Below are 19,626 nucleotides of genomic sequence, written 5' to 3' on the forward strand. Positions count from 1 at the left end.
CATATCCCAAAAGTCGTACTCTTTATGTTTTTGAAATGGCTGCCCCAAACTTGCATATTCATATGTAGCAGGAAGAGGATGTCTGTTCAGGTAGCTTCTGTGGAAGAGTAAAAAAAAAGTTTCTTTCTCAGAACCCCTGAAAGTACCTTTTCTCACATATTATTGTTTGATTGGGCTTCAAGCCCACATTTAATCCAATCCCTTGGTCAATGAGAAGTGTGAAGATGGCCTAAAATTAATCCTTAGAGCTGGTGAGTTAGTGGGTGGGGTGCAGTGTCAGCTCTTCTGGGAGAATGTGGGTTGCCTAGAGGAAAACGGATAGTCAAAGGAAAATCACATTCTGTTACTGACAGAAGCCTGAGAGTTGATTGAATCGTGGGTGGCCCATATTAATAAATGCCCCTTCCCCCTGTCTCCTACACATGTGTGTTCACACATCATGGTCGTTAGGAATTTCACAATCAAAGTTTCCTTTTATAATGGATTTGCTTTCTGGACTTCATGTTTTGACAGATTCTATCTACTAAGAAACTGAGAGCGTTGTTATAACAAATTTGTCTTTGCATTTTCATGTAGGAGACACTGGTATTACCATGACGAGTTCATGTAATTCCAACCTAAAAGTAATAAAATTGATCTTTTAGAAAGACTGGGAGACTCGATAGGAAGTAAATGTACAATTACAATTAGAATTATTGAAATATTAAAAATAGCTTGATGACTCTCAGGAATCAAGGGCTCTGTTTGGAAGCACTCTTGTAAAATGTTTGTCTAGATCTTTCTTGACAAATGGAGAAAGTCAAGATGAATAATCCATTGCACAAACAACCTGGGGTAGATTTGCCCTTTGGTGTCTCATACCAGCCCCACCCCCTACACGCTCCCTGTCACTGCCTTTTTCCTCCAACCATGTGATACCACTGAAGAGTCTCCCTGTAAAAAGAAAAAAAAATACTTTGAAGTAAATAGGCTTTTTCCTTGACCTTTTTAAAAACACAGTCATTATTCAGAAAGTGTGTTTATCAGTAACTCCTCAGTCTCAGTGGCTTAGCAAAGTAAACATTTATTTTTCATTCGTACCACAGTCCGAAGTGGGTTGCTCTTGGAGTCTGTAAAGGCCCTGCTCCATGTGGTGATACAGGGAACCAGGCTCCTTCCATCTCAGGAGTTCCTGGGACCTCAGTTTTTCCAGTGGAGCCTGTAGAATGATGGCATGTGGATAAAACACAGATGCTTGTGTGGGCAGATCTCAGCAACCTGGCCTGGAAGAGGTGCACTTTATTTCTGTCCACATGCCTACATGCTACTGGTCAAGACACAGTCCTGTTCTCATCTAACAGTAAGAGAGCTAACAAATGTGGTCTGATCATGTGTCCAGATGGAAAAGCATTTGGCTAATGCATAGGAGTCTTTGTTACAGACAGAAAAATATTTAGGGTGGCTTAGTGGATTAAAGCCTCTGCCATCAGCTCTGGTCATGATCTCAGGGTCCTGGAATCAAGCCCTGCATCAGCTTTTCTAGTACTTACTTCTGTGTTTTAAATTGGGAGGTCTTAGTAATGAGCTGAGCCTTATTGAAGAACAGCTTGTTTTGCAGTTAACAAAGAGAAGAGTCTCTGCAAGATGTATTTTTACCCCAGAGGTCACTGATAGTCTCTTGGCCCTCCTAGGACTTCTAGCAAGAGCATACATTATGGTAGCCATTATTCGAGGAACCATAATGCAAGTAACTAATTTTCTCCAATTGGAAGGTGGGCAGTGGTTTGGAGTACTATTCTGAGGCTGTTCTCCAAGAAGGGGGCAGGATCTCAAAGGAATTACTGTGTGGTTTTGAGGAGGTAATTGAACCTAAAGTCTCAGATTTACACCCATAGAGAGGGGTTTCAGTGCCTCAAGAATGAGAGTAAGTGGACTTGAAGGACCCATGGCAGGCTTGGATAGTGGAGATCTTGGCACTAACCAAAATGGCTCAAAACCAAGAGATGGGAGAATGGAGACACTAAGTGTCTTTAAATTTGATCTTCATATGATCTAAATGCTCTTCAATGGCCCTAAAATGGAATGGAGGGGATCCACAGAATGACAAATTAAATTATGGGCCAGCTTTGCTAGTTAGAGCTATACAATCAGAATTCTTTTTGCATAAAGAAAATAAACAGGATAATCCTTTGTACTCAAGACTGTCGCTATGTATTTACATGTTTTATAACCATTAAGACTTCGGTGCAGGGAAAGTTAGAGTGAGCCCTCTGTAAAGGCAAAAGAATACAGAGGGACTGTAAGTAGAAAAGCGAGGTACTAAGAGAGAGGAAGGAAGAGAGTGCTAGGAAAGCTATGGACCCTTGGGAGCCCTTGAGACTCTTTTGGAGGTACAAAAGGTCAAAACTATTTTCGTAATACAAAGACATGATTTCCCTTTTTTATTCTTGTCTCTATGAATGCACAGTGGAGTTTTACAGAGGCAACAAATAGAATAAGAAGCAGATATGAATATACAGCTATTTTCCCTTTAACCAGGCATACAAGAATTTACAAAAATGTAAAACACTCTTTCCATTAAATATTATTTGTTTTGGATTATATAATTATTTTTCATAAAATATGTTATTTATGTTCCCTGCTATTTATTGCTATGTTAAATGAAGTCATCAGTAGTTTTTTAAGTCTCAGTTTTAATTCCTAAAACAGTAAATATTAATGAATATAACCCACATTTTAGAAAGTTCTTTAGGGGCCTCAATTACTTTTAAGAGTGTAAAGAAGTCCCGACACCAAATTGTTTCAGAATGCTATAGTAGAGAATTAGATCAGAGGCGAAAAAAATTAAATTCTGCCATTTGTGGTCAAGTAACCTCCGAGGCTGTGGTGCTAAGAAGGTATATTGTTCTTTCTGGAGGAAAATCCGTAGAAGAGCAGTAGCAATTAACTAGGGGGTGCAGGGGTAGGTGGTCATTGTTGGGATAACTAAATGTTAATAACACTGCATACAGCAAGGTGTATATCTAAAATAATTGCAATACTGCCATCTAGTGTATCATAATGAAAATATTTTAATATTTATTTTTTTCATTCAATTTATGATGATTGCTTCAAAACTGAATGACCATAGGGACTTATTTGAATAGTATGCCCTGTATTTTTAATGTGTATTTCACCAAGCACGTACCTTTAAATATTTTAAATGTCTTCTCTCATCTCTTTCTATATTTAACCTCTTTTTTTCTTTTTTCTTCTTAGGGTTAGAATAACTGGACAGGGTAGGATTCCCCTCTAGTTATATCTAGTCTTGTGTTTTTGTCATGACACAGTGTAGGATGATTTAAACACTGTTTTAGGGGAACTGAATAAGTAACTTTACACACCATGATTTTGCCTAACTCCTCTCTCCACAGGAGTTTAAAAAAAAAAAAAAAAGGCTGTTAAATTTGCCTCCATTTTTTTTTTTTTTTTTTACTTTTTAAAGTTTTTACTTTAATCTTAGTTAACATACAGTGTTATATTAGTTTCAGGATCAATTTTAGATGCGCAGAAAGGTTGCAAAAGATAGTACAGAGCATTCCCATGTCCCCCCTCACCCGCTTTCGCCTATTGCCAGCATGCCACATTACTATGGTACATAGGCTGCCTGCCTGGCATGATGGAGGAAAGTCCCACTTCAAGGCACATGGCTGTGAAATTTCAGAAATAGAAGCTTGGGAAGCAGTGAAAGTGGGCTGGGGCACGAAATGAGTTATATATAAAAGATGAAGACTTGGATTGTCATCAAGGTTCTCAAGAGCCAAACCAGAAACCAGAAGGGCATGAACCAATGCCTTTAAAATTCTCAGTGAAAATGACTTCCATCATAGAATCCCAGAGTAGTCAAACTGCATGTCAAGCGTGACATTGGAATAAAGACAATCCCAGAACCACAGAGTTTCCAAAAAGTTACTTTCCGTGCCCCCTTTATCAGAAAGTTATTCAAGGATTTGCTTCTCTAAAAGGGAGAGATAAAGGGGAAGAAAGCACAAAGGAGAGGGGATATAAGGTGCAGATTAACTGACGCTCTGTTTGCCTAAAAAACAAACTGCAGAATAAGCAGGGAAACAGAGGTGTTTGGAAGCCGAAGAGTCAGAATTCTATTGGACTGTTTGGAGATGAATTAGTGATAGGTATACTGAAAATTCAATACAAAAACCAGACAGTTGATTAACCCCAGAGAAAATAAAAGGTTGCATGTAAGCATGGACTACTATTACACGCCTCAGTGTTGACCATATATAGTCATAGTAATGTAAATATAGAGTATTTATTTAAACAACAAAGGGAATCTCATTCTGTTGTGGGAAGAGGAGTGAGAGCAAGAGGGAGGGAGACAGAGAGAGTAAGTTAGATCTTCTACCTCTATATCCAGAATTTAATAGTTATTACCTAAAACTGAAAGCAAATTAAGAAGTAGTAATCTCAGGTTATTCTTTAAATAATGTGGGAGAAAATTCCAGAAGAAACAGTTGCAAATGGTTATCTCTAAGGAGTGGGGATTAAGAATCGGGAGGAATAGATTAAGGGAAAATTCTAGTAAGATTATGTGTCTTTTAAAAACAATGTCCACGTATTTTATTAAAATGGATAAGATTAGATGAATGGATGTCTTGTCAAAGCATCCAGGCTGGTCCAGCTCTGTTAAGAATCTGCAAGTGCCCAGAGAAGAAAGTGGAAATGCTTGCCTTTACAAAGTGTCTTGGATTCATATCAAGGCCATGGCCAGTCAAGTGTGATCATTTAATCTGGCTCCCTTCTTGTTTGCATACACATTTGTATTCCAGACTTTGGTCAGAGTGAGTCCACTGACTGTTTGCACAATTTCTTGGACTCCACTAACTAAAGGGCACACAGCTCCTGTTGGGCTGAATGGTCTAGCTGGCCATCTTCTGAAAGCATGGCTTTCCCCAATGGATTTGGATGGGGGGCATCCACTGCAGCTTATCAAGTGGAAGGTAAGAGAAGCTCCTTCGCCTTTGCTAGGGCTGGGATGGAAATGACCTTTTTGGGTCCTCTGTGCCAGAAAGAGGGTGAGGGTGAGGAAGCCAAAGGAAAAGAAGGAGAGGGATAAATGAGCCCATAACTGTATCAGTGAAACTGTCACCTTTTACATAGAAGAAGCTCATCTTCCCTTGTACCTTTCCTTACGCAGGAGTCGTGGTAGTGAGGGGTGGACCGCCAAGCGGCACCTATAATCTCAGTTTGTTCAAGTTCATCTGAGACATCCGTTTACATTGGACTAGCTGCCTTTGTTGTTGGTTTCTTGAACACATTTGTCCCAATTCCCCCAACAAAAAACATAATTTCCCCTACTGGCTGGAAAAATACTGGGTAAATTTCTTCAAAGTATCCAGGAGACTTGATTGGAGGATGTTCCTCTCTAGGGAACGGTGTCCTGTTCTATTTCTGGTGGCCACAAAGCAGAGCCTAATCTCATGTGCTGCCCCATCTCCTGGGCAGCTGAAGAGTACAACAGCTGCAAGATGGGAGAGAATGGAGCTGGAGGGCTGAGTCTGGTCTCTGTCCTACCACAGAGGAGCATGTGAGTGCATCCTCTTTCCCGAGTCTCAGCTTCCTCATCAGCAAACTAGGAAGATTAGGCTAGTTTTCCCAAAACCTATATATTTCCCACTTAAGGAATTAAGGGTTGTTCATCTCTATCATGGGAACAATATTTATTTGGTCAAATACATGTGGGAAACCCTGACTTAAACAAAGCTTAGAGAGTTTCTTGCAGTAGTTTCCTAGAGCAGCTGCGGCAAATCATCATGAACTGGGAGGTTCCTTTCCTCGCTGTTCTGGGGGCCAGAACAAGTCACTGGACTCCCCTGACTTGGGGTCCATCTGAACTCTTTACTAGTTCTGTGTGACTTTGAGCAAGTTATTCAACCTCTCTGTACTTCCTTATCTGCAAAATGGGGATAATTATGGTCTTTATATTATAGTTGCCATGAGGCTTAAATAAGATGATGTGTATCAAATGCTTGGTGCTTAGTAAGTGCTCAATGCATGGTCTTTATATGGGGATGGTCACAAAAGGATTTCTGAGGATGACTCTGTAGGACTCAGCGGTTAACTTGGCAAAAATATGCAGTCGGTTACATAAGACAATATTGTGGATTTCCAGGTCCTGTTCACTCTGGACTCAGGAATGACCTCATTGGTCCATTCTGAGCTCCTGTCTTCATGGGGTCTCCAGGTTGCCATACTTCTTCTGTCAGTTTGTTTCATGCTTTTCTGCACCAGGCTTGCTGCAGCCTTATTTTAAGGTTTTTATTTGTGGCTTCTAACTGCTATTGTGCTGTTAACTCTATATCAGCAGCTTTGAAGTAGGGAGACTTGATCCAGCATGACTTCTCTCTTTGTCAACTCAGAATTTTTTTATGTTTGCTGTTTTCCACCTAAGAGCCCTTATCTAACTTTTTGCTCTGGGTTTGAATCCTAGGTCATGCACTTACTGAGTGACCTCCGCTAATAACTTAAGCCACAGTTCCCTTATTTCTAAAATTAGGAAAATGATTCTGCTCACTTTGTAGGTTTGTTCTGGGGATGACAGAAGTTAATATATGTAACCAGAGGGAGAGAGTGCCTGACACATAGTAACAGCAATGATAATACTATTATCTGTTCTTTCTCCTGGCTGTGTTCTCTCCTACTGAGTTACATTGTCTGCAGCACATAGTGGGAATAGTCATTTCTTCTTTGTTCTGCATGTTGGAATATATTCCCTCTTCACTCCTTCTGGACTGGTTCTACCAGCAGCTTCTGAGAGAGTTCCCATTTAGCTACCCCTCCACTGTTGTGGAGATCACATACGGGGGATGCCAATGGCTTTGTTCTATGGCTTTGTCAAGTCAGTGTGGCCTGGGATTTAAAAGCTGAGGTTGCCCTGTCACTTTGTGATTTTGAGAATCTTTGAACTTTAAGTTTGCCCTGGTCCTGAAAGTCTACAGAATCACTGGAAATCACATACATTCAGAACTGAGGACTAAACATGAATTGTATTTGGAAAAAAAAAAATCTAACAATTTGGTGATTTGTTATGAAGCATTACCATGTATATCTTTCCCCTGGTTTTCAAAGCACAGTTGTCTGTGTAGGTATCTTTGTTTTCACATATGCTGAGAATCCTGATAGATAACTAGTGCATCTCCCACCTCCCCACTGCCCTGCATACCTATGCCTCACCGCCCCCCCCCCCGAAATGGAGATATTTTGGCTCTGTTACTTGGAATAGAAGGCTCCTTAGGGTCTCTGCAGGTGGGGCTGATGGAAAGGGGCAGGGCAGGACTTTCTGATCACCGGGCTTGCTAATATATTGATTACTTGGTTGCCAGTTTCACCAGACCCCAAGATTCTTTCTTCTTCCTGACCTTGTTTATATCCCTTTTGCCTCCACTCCGGCTACTTCCCCGTTTATGGTTTTTAAGAAGAGTTTAATGAAATGTTTATTATATAAGAGCTGGCTGTGTGGTGCTTCGAGCCTTTTGGAGGAAAGCACAATATAAATCTAATAAATAAATAATAAACAAGTGATATAAGCAGGAGGAAAATTATGTGTTTTAGGTGAGTTGTAAAGAATGTTGTAAAAACTGTAAAATGTATTTGTTAGATGAAGAGGCAGGAAAAAAATGCAGATAATCATCGCTTGTACAGGAGTGAGTCTTATACAATATTTTAAACTACAAAAACAATTCTCATGAGTTTTAACCCTTTGTGGAGCCACCTTTGCCTCTGTTTTCTGCTAGAGGGGATATGAAACAGAAAACAGCAGGTAGCTCAGTAGCATTTTGTTTATTTCCTCGGTCGGCCACGGAGGAGCTATGAAAATGACATTTAGGACCCAATTCTACAGCTCTTATGAGCTTATAACTCCCAGTGATTTCAGGGAAGGCTCTTAAGGGATGAACATGTTCTGCAAAATCCCACAAATCCTAAGCAAAGTCTAAACTACTCCATTAACACTTCCTGGTGGGATCTGAGTCTATGGTTCTTAGAGAAGCAAAGGCCTCAGTTTTATGAATGCCATTTTCAACCTTTGATGCTGCACTGGGTACCAATATAATGTTTGGAGTTTGATTTAACTTTGATTTTGGCTTTGTGTTGAAAGAAATTAGGGCTGGGCTCAAACTTTGGCTTTCTGTTTGCCTTTGGATGTTAAAGATGGAATCCTATAGCTAAGAAATGTGGAGTTATTTTTGCATTTATTTTATTTTATTTTATTTTATTTTTTAAAGATTTTATTTATTTATTTGACAGAGATCACAAGCAGGCAAAGAGGCAAGTGGAAAGAGAGGAAGGGAAGCAGGCTCCTTGCTGAGCAGAGAGCCCGATGGGGTGCTCGATCCTAGTACTCTGGGATCATGACCTGAGCGGAAGGCAGAGCCTTCAACCCACTGAGCCACCCAGCTGCCCCTTATTTTTGCATTTAAAAAGTAGGAGAGTAAACAGCGTAGTTGCATTAGTTGGTTTTAGATCCCATTTCTGGTGATTTTTATTCAGGCTTAATCTTCTCTAGTCCCTTTTAAAAACTCCAAGATCAGACCGGCTGGAGTGCCTTCAGGGTGGTGTGCCTATAGACTCATTAGGTCACTTCCTGTTTGCTTTCTCCACTCAACAAATTTGGCCTGTTTATCTTGGTTCCTGCTTTCTGCTAAAGCCCTTCCATTAAACATCCAAGTTTGGGATGACTGCCTGTAGAAATTTCTAGAAAAGGGCTCACCAGGGATATCTATGCTTTGTCTGGAGCACTTAGAAAAGTAGGAGAGAAAATAGACATTGAAGCATGCTTATTCATTTCTTAATACGTAAGGAGAAAGGAAAAACAGAGGGAATCATGAATTCATGAAATTTTTCATAGCTTAAAGGTTGATATGACAGAAACTACCTTTCTTTCCCCCAGGTTCAAATCTGTTGTCTACCATAGTCTTAATTATTGCCCCTGCCTTTAACTTTTATTTAAATTCCAACTAACTAACATACAGTGTAATACTAGTTTCAGGTGTACAATATAGTGATTAAACACTTCAATACCGTACTCAGGGCTCATCACAAGCAAGCACACTCCTTAATCTTCATCCCTAATTTAACCTATCCCCCTTTTTTGATCGTACCATGACATTTTGTAGGCATCATTGAAAGAGTATGGGCTTAGGAAGGAATGATATTCAAATATTTATCAACTCCTTCAACACCCAAGCAGATACCAACTGTAAACAATGGGTATAGGCTAGACTGGCACTTGCATTGACTAGTGAGAGTGGATACCAGTCATAGAAAACCAGTATGGAACCATTAAGACCATGAAGAATAGAGCTATAGAAAACTGATATTGACTACGCTGGCATCCACATGAACCAATCAGAATGGATACCAGCTATAAACAAGTATGGGGACCACACTGACATGTACGGATTGAATTTCAGGCTTGGGCTTATCAGTGGGACACATCTGGAGTATATCTGACTCTATTGGTGAACTACTGAAGAATTACGTCACTTAATGTCTCTAAGCATTAGACTTCTCACCTAAAGAATTTTTCTTTTTCTTTTTTTTTTTTTTTAAAAGATTTATTTATTTACTTGAAAGAGAGAGCGAGCACATGTGTGTGTGCATACACACAAATTGGGGAAAGGGGTAGACGGAAAGAATCTTCAAGCAGACTCCCCTGTGAGCTCTGAGTTTAATATTGCAGGGCTGGAGCTCATGACACATGAGAAGGATGAAGTGGAACAAAACCAGGCTTTGGTTACTTAACTGACTGAGCCACTCAGGTACCCTTCACCTGTAGAATTTCTAATGCTTATCTCTTTTTTTGAATGTTCACTGGATGAATATGGGAGGAATTTTTCTAACTTTTATGCTTCTTTGGATCTGGGATGATTTCTCAACTTTTTCTTCCAGATTACTAATTTAGACTTTCGCTTCTTTCATTCTATTTTTCAACTCCAATGTTAGATATTTAATTGCGGCAATTACATTTTTAGGTTTTCCAATTATTCTTTGATTGTTCCACTTTTAGGAAGCTGTGTTTTGTTTTTGTTTTCAAATGTTTTTAAGAATGCTAGTTTAAAAAAGGGAGCTCTCTTTCTTGCTTTCGGTCTCTCTCTCTCTCTTGCTTGCTTTCTGTATCACTTTGAGGTTTAGGGGTTATTTGCTTTTTGGGGAACTTATCTTTCATGCTATTTGTTTTTGCCCAAAGTCTGGTGACCCTTGAGAGTCTGTTCATGTTTATGAATGAAAGAGTATGTTGACAATTTTCTTATGGTTTCACTCATATCTGGAATATAAGAAACAGTGCAGAGGATCATCAGGGAAGGGAGGGAAAACTGAATGGGAAGTAATCAGAGAGGGAGACAAACCATGAAAGACTCTTAACTACAGGAAACAAACTGAGGGCTGCTGAAGCGGAAATGGGTGGGGGGAATAGGATAACTTGGTGAGGGGCATTAAGGAGGGTACATCATGCGATGGGCCACTGGGTCTTATGTAAGACTGATGAATTATTGAATTCTGTATCTGAAATTAATGATGTACTGTATGTTGGCTAATTGCATTTAAATAAAATATACAAACAAAAAAAATCAGCATCTGAATTAGGTTGTTTTTTAAAGTTAAATAGTTCTATTTAACTGAAACAGGGCTGATTTTGTAAGAAGCAGTGTTCTGTATAAGTGAATGGGTCCTATTGACAGTAGATCTTTTCATAAGACTATATGAGGGGAAAGAGCCAAGATTTAGAGCTCAATAACTGCCAGATTTCAAGGATTTTAAGGAAGAATATTTTTGTTTGCTTTTTTTTTTTAGGATTTTACATTTTTATTAGGTCAATTTTATTGAAATGTCATTGACATACAGTATAAGTTCAAGGTGTGCAGCATAATGATTTGACTTACACATATTGGGAAATGATCACTACAGCAAGGCCAGTTAGCATCATCTCGTATAGGTATCCACCATCCCCTAAAAAAAGGTCTTTTCCTTACGATGAGAAATTTTAGGATCTCCTTCCTTAGCAACTTGCCAGTGCATCATACAGCAGAGTTAGCTATAGTCATCATGTTGTCCGTTGTGTTCCCAGTACTTACTTATCTCATAACTGGAAGTTGGTGCCTAGTGAGCTCCTTCCTCCAACCCCTCCCTACCTCCTGCCTCTGGTCTCTTTTTCTATGTGCTTTGTTTGTTTTAAGATTCCATGTGAGTTCATACTGTTTGTCTTTCCCCGTCTAACTGTTTGCTTGTTACTTTTATGACTCTTGTCCCTACTCCTTTTCGAGTTCTTGTTTGGCTTGAGTTTGTTCAACTTCTCTTGACCATTTCAGTACTGTTGATAAGGATCCTTCCTAGCACATCTCTCACTTTTATTAAGCATTTCTTAGGATTTTAACATAGGCTAAGGGAGTACCAACTGCTCTGTGTATGCGGGAGAAGAACCAATCAAGCCAGCAGTATGATAGATAATTCTTTAATTAATTATCTTCATGATCTCTCTGAGACCTGCTCTGCTCTCCGCTTGGTTAAAACGGAGATTCCCCAGAGGATCTCCTCTTAATCCTTTAGTTTCTCAGACCATTTAGACAATTCCGTTTTCTTTCTATTATCTGGAAATACTTTAGTAAATGTGGTATTCTATTGGGACAGGTTTGTTTTTTTTTCCTTTTGTTTTCAGCTCAGTTGTGAATTTTCTTATTTACTATCATTTCAGTGAGGTTGTAAGGGAGAGAAATTAAATATGTATACTCCATCCCCACCTGGAAGTTGAAATCTGTTAACATGAGTTAATATATGGAAGTGCCTCATAAACTATGAAGCATTGTTCCAAGTTAGCAAGTGAATTTCTCTCTTCTTCTTACCATTATCATTTTCCTCCTCATCACTAACGCTTCCAACCTCCAGACGTTGTCTAGTCTTGTACTTTTTAGAAAGAAGATGAGATAACATGGAATTGGTCAAATTTCAGACAATGTAATGGGAGAAAGTGAAATATTCAGACAATGTGAGAAAGGCACAGTGGACGAGGAATACTATGACCTACGTGGGCCCCATGTTCAGGCATCTGCTTCTGAGGTCAGCTGCTCTAAGCCATTTGCACTTTGCATCATTTCTTACCTCCTTTTTTTTTTTAAGGATTTTATTTATTTATTTGACAGAGATCACAAGTAGGCAGAGAGGCAGGCAGAGAGAGAGAGGAGGAAGCAGGCTCCCCGCTGAGCAGAGAGCCCGATGTGGGGCTCAATTCCAGAACCCTGGGATCATGACTTGAGCAGAAGGCAGAGACTTTAAACCACTGAGCCACCCAGGCGCCCCCTCTTACCTCTTTTTATTCTCAACACACAGACATTCCATGTACAAAATTTTCCACACCTCCATTGGCTTCATGGACACTGTTGAAAGGTACCCACTGGCATCATTATTGACATATGTGGGTTATGTATAGGTAAGTACCTGCTTACCTGTGTATTCTTTTGTATCAGCATTGTTCCAAATAGAAATGCCTATCACATATGCTTAGAAAATTTTTTTGTGTGTGTTATGAAAGTAATACAAGATAATTGCAGAACACTTAAAAATCATGTAAATAAGCAAGAAATAAAAGAGTCATTCAGAAAACTGTTTTCAAATTTTGAGTATATGCTTCTAGCCTTTTTTATATATCCACAGATTTTCATGTACACATACCCTTTTTATATTTTTCATCCTAATAGGAATGTTCTATAAATGGTTTTGGCTTTTTTAATGACCCCTACAGCTATCTTGATAAACTATAACATGTCTGCTTCTTTCCTCTTCATGCTGGGCTTTTTCTCTCTTATCTTTCTTTCTGTCTTTCTTTCTTTTTTTTTTTTTTAAGATTTTATTTATTTATTTGACAGACAGAAATCACAAGTAGGCAGAGGGGCAGGCAGAGAGAGAGAGGGGAAGCAGACTCCCTGCTGGGCAGAGAACCTAATGCGAGGTTCAACCCCAGGACCCTGGGATCATGACCTGAGCTGAAGGCAGAGGCTTTAGCCCACTAAGTCACCCAGGTACCCCTCTTATCTGTCTTTCTATAGCTGCTTATGGATGTTACATGAAAAGCGAGATGTGAGTTAATATATTTCACCTGGAAAAACAAGAAAAAAATCTGCTGTACTTCAATCATTTGTTTGGAATATGGGTTCCATATATTAGCTTAAATATTTGTACATAAGTTCTTTTGTTTTTGTTAATTCGTCAATTAATTCATCAATTAAGATGGGACATTTGTTTATTTGGATGAGTATGTGCCAGCATTGCACTGGAAAACAAAAAGCATTTCTTGTGCCATTCCTTCTTGGGCCTGCCCATCTGGTAAGGATTGCTTTCCAGTGCACAAAGTCTTTAAAAATTATTAGGCCATTACACAGTGGCCAGGTCAGCACTCTGGAACTCCTGCTAGACTCTCCTCTTTCCTTTATTTAACCAATTATTATTATGATTTTTGATTCTAGCTCCTCTCAACCTCTTGGTTACCCCCTCTTCTCCATTACTATTACCTTTCTGTTAGCTCTGGGACTCACTGGCTCTTGTCTTCTTGAAATACCCTACCCTCCTCTAGTCCATCAGTCCCTCCAGCACATTGTTTATAGTGCGGTCTGTTAAAATTCTGATGACATCCTTCCATTTCTTGAGAGACGGCAGAGCTCTGAAAGCAAAAGGGCCAGGTTGGAATCCTGACTCCAGCAATTATCAGCTCTGCGATCTTCGGAGACTCCTGGGCTTTGCCGTCTAAGGTTTCCTCATCTGTAAAATGGGAACAGCGATAATAGTTGTTGCAAACATTTACTGTGTTTATTAACATCAAATGCTTAGAGCAGTCCTGGGCAAACTGTGTTCAGTAAGTTTTAACAATGATTAAAAACACTTTTATTGTCCTCCTACCTTCCATGGAGTAATTTCTGAACTTCTGGCATGGCACTGAAAAACTCTTTGTACTTTCACCTCTGACTACATTCCCAGCTTCACCTCTTGCTCCTTTCTTCATTTGTATCTTCTTCTTGGACCAAGATAAAGCACATGCCATTCTTTAAATGTGCCATGACCTTCATGTCCTGCTGAATGCTGTGTTCCCTCTGCTTGGGTGCACACCTGACTGCTGGCATGAGCAGAAACCAACAGGGGACAAAGATCCAGGCCTCCTACCATCCAAGCTGGAGTACTTCCTCCTCCCACACACTGTTTCCTTCATCTCTAGCCTTTATACCCCTCTTCTGAGTATGTCACCCATGAACTTGGTAGAGTAAGAGGCGAGGGAGTGGCATGGGGCAAAGGGAACACCTAAAAGAGGTTTTAGTACACACATTCTTACATTAACCGTTTGAAGCAGCATGCCTTTTTACCTAGGGGCATTTGGACATAACTCCATGATTCTTCTTCATCTTCTTTTTTTTTTTTTTTAAAGATTTTATTTATATATTTGAGAAAGCAAACAGGAGTGGGGGGTGGGGAGGGAACATAGGCAGAGGGAGAATCAGACTCGGCATTGAGCAGGGAGGCTGATGTGGGGAGCTCAATCCCAGGACCTCGGGCACGTGACCTGAGCTGAAGGCAGTTGCTTAACCAACTGAGCAACCCAGGGGTCCTATAACTCCGTACTTCTAAAGATGACTTCTCTCATGAGAGGGGTTGATATAGACACTGTAGCTGTATGTTGGTATTTTGGATGGCATGGGTGATCATCGTAGGTAGTAGCTGGGGCTCTGTTGTTTTCCTTCTGCTATGCTCCATGGGCCTCTGCCTCGAGATGCCCTGAACTGGCTGAGCACATCTTTATTGGCTTTGGATCTTTCTCAAGGTGCCTGTTCTTCCTTTCATTAGTGTGGATAATCAGAGTTTGATTGTAAAGTATGCCCAGGCCAAATACAAGGGCTTTTAAAATTGTCTGCTGTTTTAGATTATCCAGGCCACTGATCCCCCTTCCTTAGCATGGATAATTGAGAGTGGACTGGGCTGAAGAATGTTAAGCAGAACCAGTTGACAAAATAAATGAGATTTTAAAAATCCTTTACATTTTAATAATAGAAAAAAAAAACCAAGTTAAGTTTTCTTTTCTTTTTTAATCTAAAAGGGCCTATTTTATATTTTGAAACTGTAAATTTATTTGCTTTTCTGTTGACACAAAATAAGAAAATACTTTCTATGGTGTACCCATTTAAAGCCCATTTCAAGCATATGCTAATTATAAGAGGCACTTAATGGATTTAGGGGAAAATTGAAAATATAGAGAAGAGGTTGGACAGTTCCAGAGTCAATGTCAAATCTTTTTATAACTATGTTTATGTTTCAACCAGGTAGCTAGGAGAGGGTAGTAGTCACTTCAAATTCTGAAAATCTCTCTCTTGATAGTGGAGGCTATAATTCTTTGCCCCTAACGAGCAATAATCATGTAGAGAAAGGCATTTTTTGAATGTATATATAAGATTAACAGGGTTTTGATCCCTGTCTGAATGTCTGTGCTCATTCACTTCTCATTTTCATCCCCTTGTCTTTCCCCATGTGCCTCTGAATGCAGGCAGAAATGTATTTACATGTCACTTGACTGGGAATTTAGAGGACATTTTCTCAAAGGAACAATGTTGTAAATAGGGGTAGGTGTCACTGAATACCCTTCAGGTGTGTAATGAGATAAATAGATTTTGGGGGTTGGCCTGGGAATTTGGGACATAATGTAAGAGGCAATAGTGAGTTTCTGGGCAGGTGACTCATAAACAAGGTTTTTGAAACATTACCCATTTTTATGTTGGGAATTGCCAAGCTAAGGCTTAAAGTCTCCCACAACACCCATGAATAATCATTTAAATACAGGCTTTGAGACTTGGGGGGAAAAGAGCATTATTTACTCTAAAGACAATAATCTTCCTTTGGAGTCATTGTAGTCTATCATACAGATGCATACTTGGGGATCTTTGAAAGAGCAACATTTTCTCTTGATGGTCCATTACTTCATATGTTTTATAAATTATTATCCGGGTCTAGATTGCAGGCACAGGTTAGAGATGCACATCAACCACTCTGTAACAGAGTGTGGGAGACTAAGGCTCTTTCACAGGGTGAAATATTGCAAGGGACTTTGGTCATTGCCTAATTTCTTTTTTAGTGTGAAGAACAGGGTATGGGAATGGAGGTGATGGAGACCGTAATGTGTCCTTTGGTCCCCTGCAATGTTGAGAACTTGGCAAATATTGGTACACAACAAATTCTTGGTGTTCAACTGACTTGCTAAAGGAAGAGCTGAAGGCTTCTCAAGCATAGATATTGTACAGCTGAGGCCAGACATCTGCCAGGGTCACCCTAGTACACTCTCTGTGGCTCAAATAAAGATAAGGTACAGCCATTCTGAAACTGTGATGTAGTTGGCTTGATGTTGGATGATGACTTGGGGGAGAAAATGTGCCAGAAGAGTCAGAAAAGATTTGTTTCCATGAGGTATTGGAGGACCCAGGTGCCTCACGTGAGTTAATAATTAAATTAAATTGAATGAATATTTATTTGAATCCCTGCTACGTAGTTCCTCCCAGTTAGACATTGACTCACTGTATTAGAGCTTCCACTGTAAAAGTACTGTAAAAAGGTAATAAAACCATTCGAATCCCACATTTTAGTAAGGGAGAGAAGCAGATGCAGAACTGTGATGTGATGTGATGATCCTAGTGGCAGAACAAACCAGATGTTAGTGGAGCATTGGTGGGAGGGGTGGGGATACAAGAGTAAAATGGGAAGCACTTTATGGACATTTACATTGGGCTTTTAATAAGAAGCTTGTTTTATTCTGTTTTGTTTTGCTTTGTTTTGTTTTCAGGATGAGCATATCAGCAGAGAAAACATTTTGAGCAAAGGCATGATATTATGAATATGTAGTTTTTGAGGAATAGTATAGTCACATCTGGTAAAGTAGGTAAGTGGTGTAGGATTCTAACATTTTGGAATGTATTAGAATCACCTAGAGTTCTTGTTAAAATGTAGATTTGGGGGGCCTATACAACACCACTATTTATAGATAGGGTCCAGGAATTTACATTTTTTTTTTTTAAAGTGTTCCATATGATGGCTCACGCTTTGAGAAAGCCTGCAACAGTCTGTTTTCTGATGATAGGTAAAAGGCAGGACCTGAAGTTAGAAAGGCATGATAGGTCCATGTTGTGATGTATATAAGGTACCAGGTTAAGACATTAGTGTTAGGATCATGGGCAATAGGTTCTTAGTAGCCATAAAATATTCTTAAGCAAAAGGAAAAATGTGATTAAGTCTGTATTTTAGAAGGAGTTTTGACTGTCGTGTGGAGGCTGAACTGGAGGAAGGAGACATGGGCGCTGGGGAGCAGCCATTAGGCTCTTGCAGTAGGTGAAGCAGGGGAGAATGAAGGCCTGAATTTGGGTGGAGGGAGCCGAATGGAGGAGAAAGCATAAAAAGACAACAATGAGGGAGACCTGGAAGGATATGTTCATGAATATCATGCAGGGCAGGAAAGATGTAGGAGAACAACTAAGGTGATCCTTGTCATTATACTTGAGGTGACCAGTGGCCTTGTGGCACTATGAATAGAAACACAGTACAGTGGAGGAAGAGCAGGTTTGGACTTGGTGTGGTAGCAGTCAGATGGGTTCAATGTGGGCTTGAGATTCCCTTAGGTTATTTATTTATTAATTAAATATTTTATTTATTTCAGAGAGAGAGAACAAGCACACACAGTGGTGGGGGGGGAGGGGCAAAGGGAGAGAGAGGAGCAGATTCCCCCCCTAAGCAGGGAGCCCGTCCTGGGGCTTGATCCCAGGACCTTGGGATCACAACCTGAGCCAAAGGCAGATGCTTAATGGACTGAGCCACCCAAGTGATCCCCTCCTTCCCAGAGTATTTAAATGGAAATCCTGGAAGGTGATTGGAAATTCATATCTCCTCTTCAGGTTAGATTTGCTGGTAATCACCGACATCTAGCTGATGGCTGAAGTCATAATGGATGAGAGTACTTGAAATAGTTATAGAGGGACGTGCAAAGAGGAGCAAAGTTTGCAATGTCTGGATCAAGTGCTATAGAGGAACTCATAAGCTAAGAAGGAGCCCACATGGAACTGACATTCTTTTAGGAAGTCAGACTGACTAGAAAGAATTTTAGAAACTTTCTAATCCAGTGGTTTTTTTTTTTTTTTTTTTTTATTTCCAGCATAACAGTATTCATTATTTTTGCACCACACCCCGTGCTCCATGCAATCCGTGCCCTCTATAATACCCACCACCTGGTACCCCAACCTCCCACCCCCCGTCCCTTCAAAACCCTCAGATTGTTTTTCAGAGTCCATAGTCTCTCATGGTTCACCTCCCCTTCCAATTTCCCCCAACTCCCTTCTCCACTCTAAGTCCCCATGGAATACTATGCAGCCATCAAAAGAAATGAAATCTTGCCATTTGCGACAACATGGATGGAACTAGAGCGTATCATGCTTAGCGAAATAAGTCAAGCAGAGAAAGACAACTATCATATGATCTCCTTGATATGAGGAAGTGGTGATGCAACATGGGGGCTTAAGTGGGTCGGAGAAGAATAAATGAAACAAGATGGGATTGGGAGGGAGACAAACCATAAGTGACTTTTAATCTCACAAAACAAACTGAGGGTTGCTGGGGGGAGGGGGTTTGGGAGAAGGGGGTGGGATTATGGACATTGGGGAGGGTATGTGCTTTGGTGAGTGCTGTGAAGTGTGTAAACCTGGTGATTCACAGACCTGTACCCCTGGGGATAGAGTATTATGCCTCCATCAGAAAGGATGAATACCCAACTTTTGTAGCAACATGGACGGGACTGGAAGAGATTATGCTGAGTGAAATAAGTCTAATCCAGTGGTTTTAAAACATATTTTAATGCAGCAGAACTAGGAAAGCTTAACTCAGAACTCTATCAAAAGAGATAGTGATGGAGCTTCTCTGGTTGAAGGGAAGGTGGGTGGACTGTTCCCCCAGCATTTCCTTCTTGAATGTTTCTTCCCCAAATGGTGACTCTTGACTCCATTCTCGGGAATGTTGTTTTTAAAACATGTTACAGAAGCCAGAGATGGATTGATATGATCAATGTCGCATAATGCCTTAGTGACAGGCGAGGAATATGATGGGATAAGGTCCACAAGAAACAAAGCAACAGAGGCTATGTGGAACTCATGGCCACAATGAGTGGTGCAGATGATATGAGTACAAGGCAGAGGGTTAATGTTCTGTGTTGTGATAGGAAGGAGTTGCAGAGGTAGTAGTTTTTTTTTTTTTTTTAAAGATTTTACTTATTTATTTGACAGAGAGAGACCAAGCAGGCAGAGAGGCAGGCAGAGAGAGACAGAGGAGGAAGCAGGCTCCCTGCCAAGCAGAGAGCCCGATGCGGGACTCGATCCCAGGACCCCGAGATCATGACCCGAGCCGAAGGCAGAGGCTTAACCCACTGAGCCACCCAGGCGCCCCAAGGTAGTAGATTTTTAGAGGCTAAGAAAGTATTTAGGAATTTAGTTTCTTGCCCATTTAAAAGTCAGAGCTTAAGAGTTGTGTTAGGTTGGAGAAAGTTAAAATGTGAGTCTTTCCAGCTTCTATAAAATCAAGGCAATTGTCAAGCAC

At 40.2% G+C, this 19,626-nt stretch overlaps 1 protein-coding gene across 3 annotated transcripts in view; it reads left to right on the forward strand.

Moving 5' to 3' along the window:
- Nucleotides 1-4,808: 4,808 nt before the first annotated feature.
- LOC116584934 (cytosolic beta-glucosidase) overlaps nt 4,809-19,626 on the forward strand; it is a 116,438-nt gene continuing 101,620 nt past the window's right edge. For all 3 annotated transcript variants that reach the window (XR_004283387.1, XM_032333986.1, XM_032333987.1), the window contains exon 1: nt 4,809-4,976. Coding sequence is in view for 2 of the 3 variants with exons in the window: in XM_032333986.1 (XP_032189877.1) it covers nt 4,919-4,976 (58 nt within the window). In the remaining variant the exon portion in view is untranslated. The remainder of the gene's footprint in view (nt 4,977-19,626) is intronic.

The sequence above is a fragment of the Mustela erminea genome, chromosome 2 (assembly GCF_009829155.1).
Source record: "Mustela erminea isolate mMusErm1 chromosome 2, mMusErm1.Pri, whole genome shotgun sequence".
NCBI lineage: Eukaryota > Metazoa > Chordata > Mammalia > Carnivora > Mustelidae > Mustela > Mustela erminea.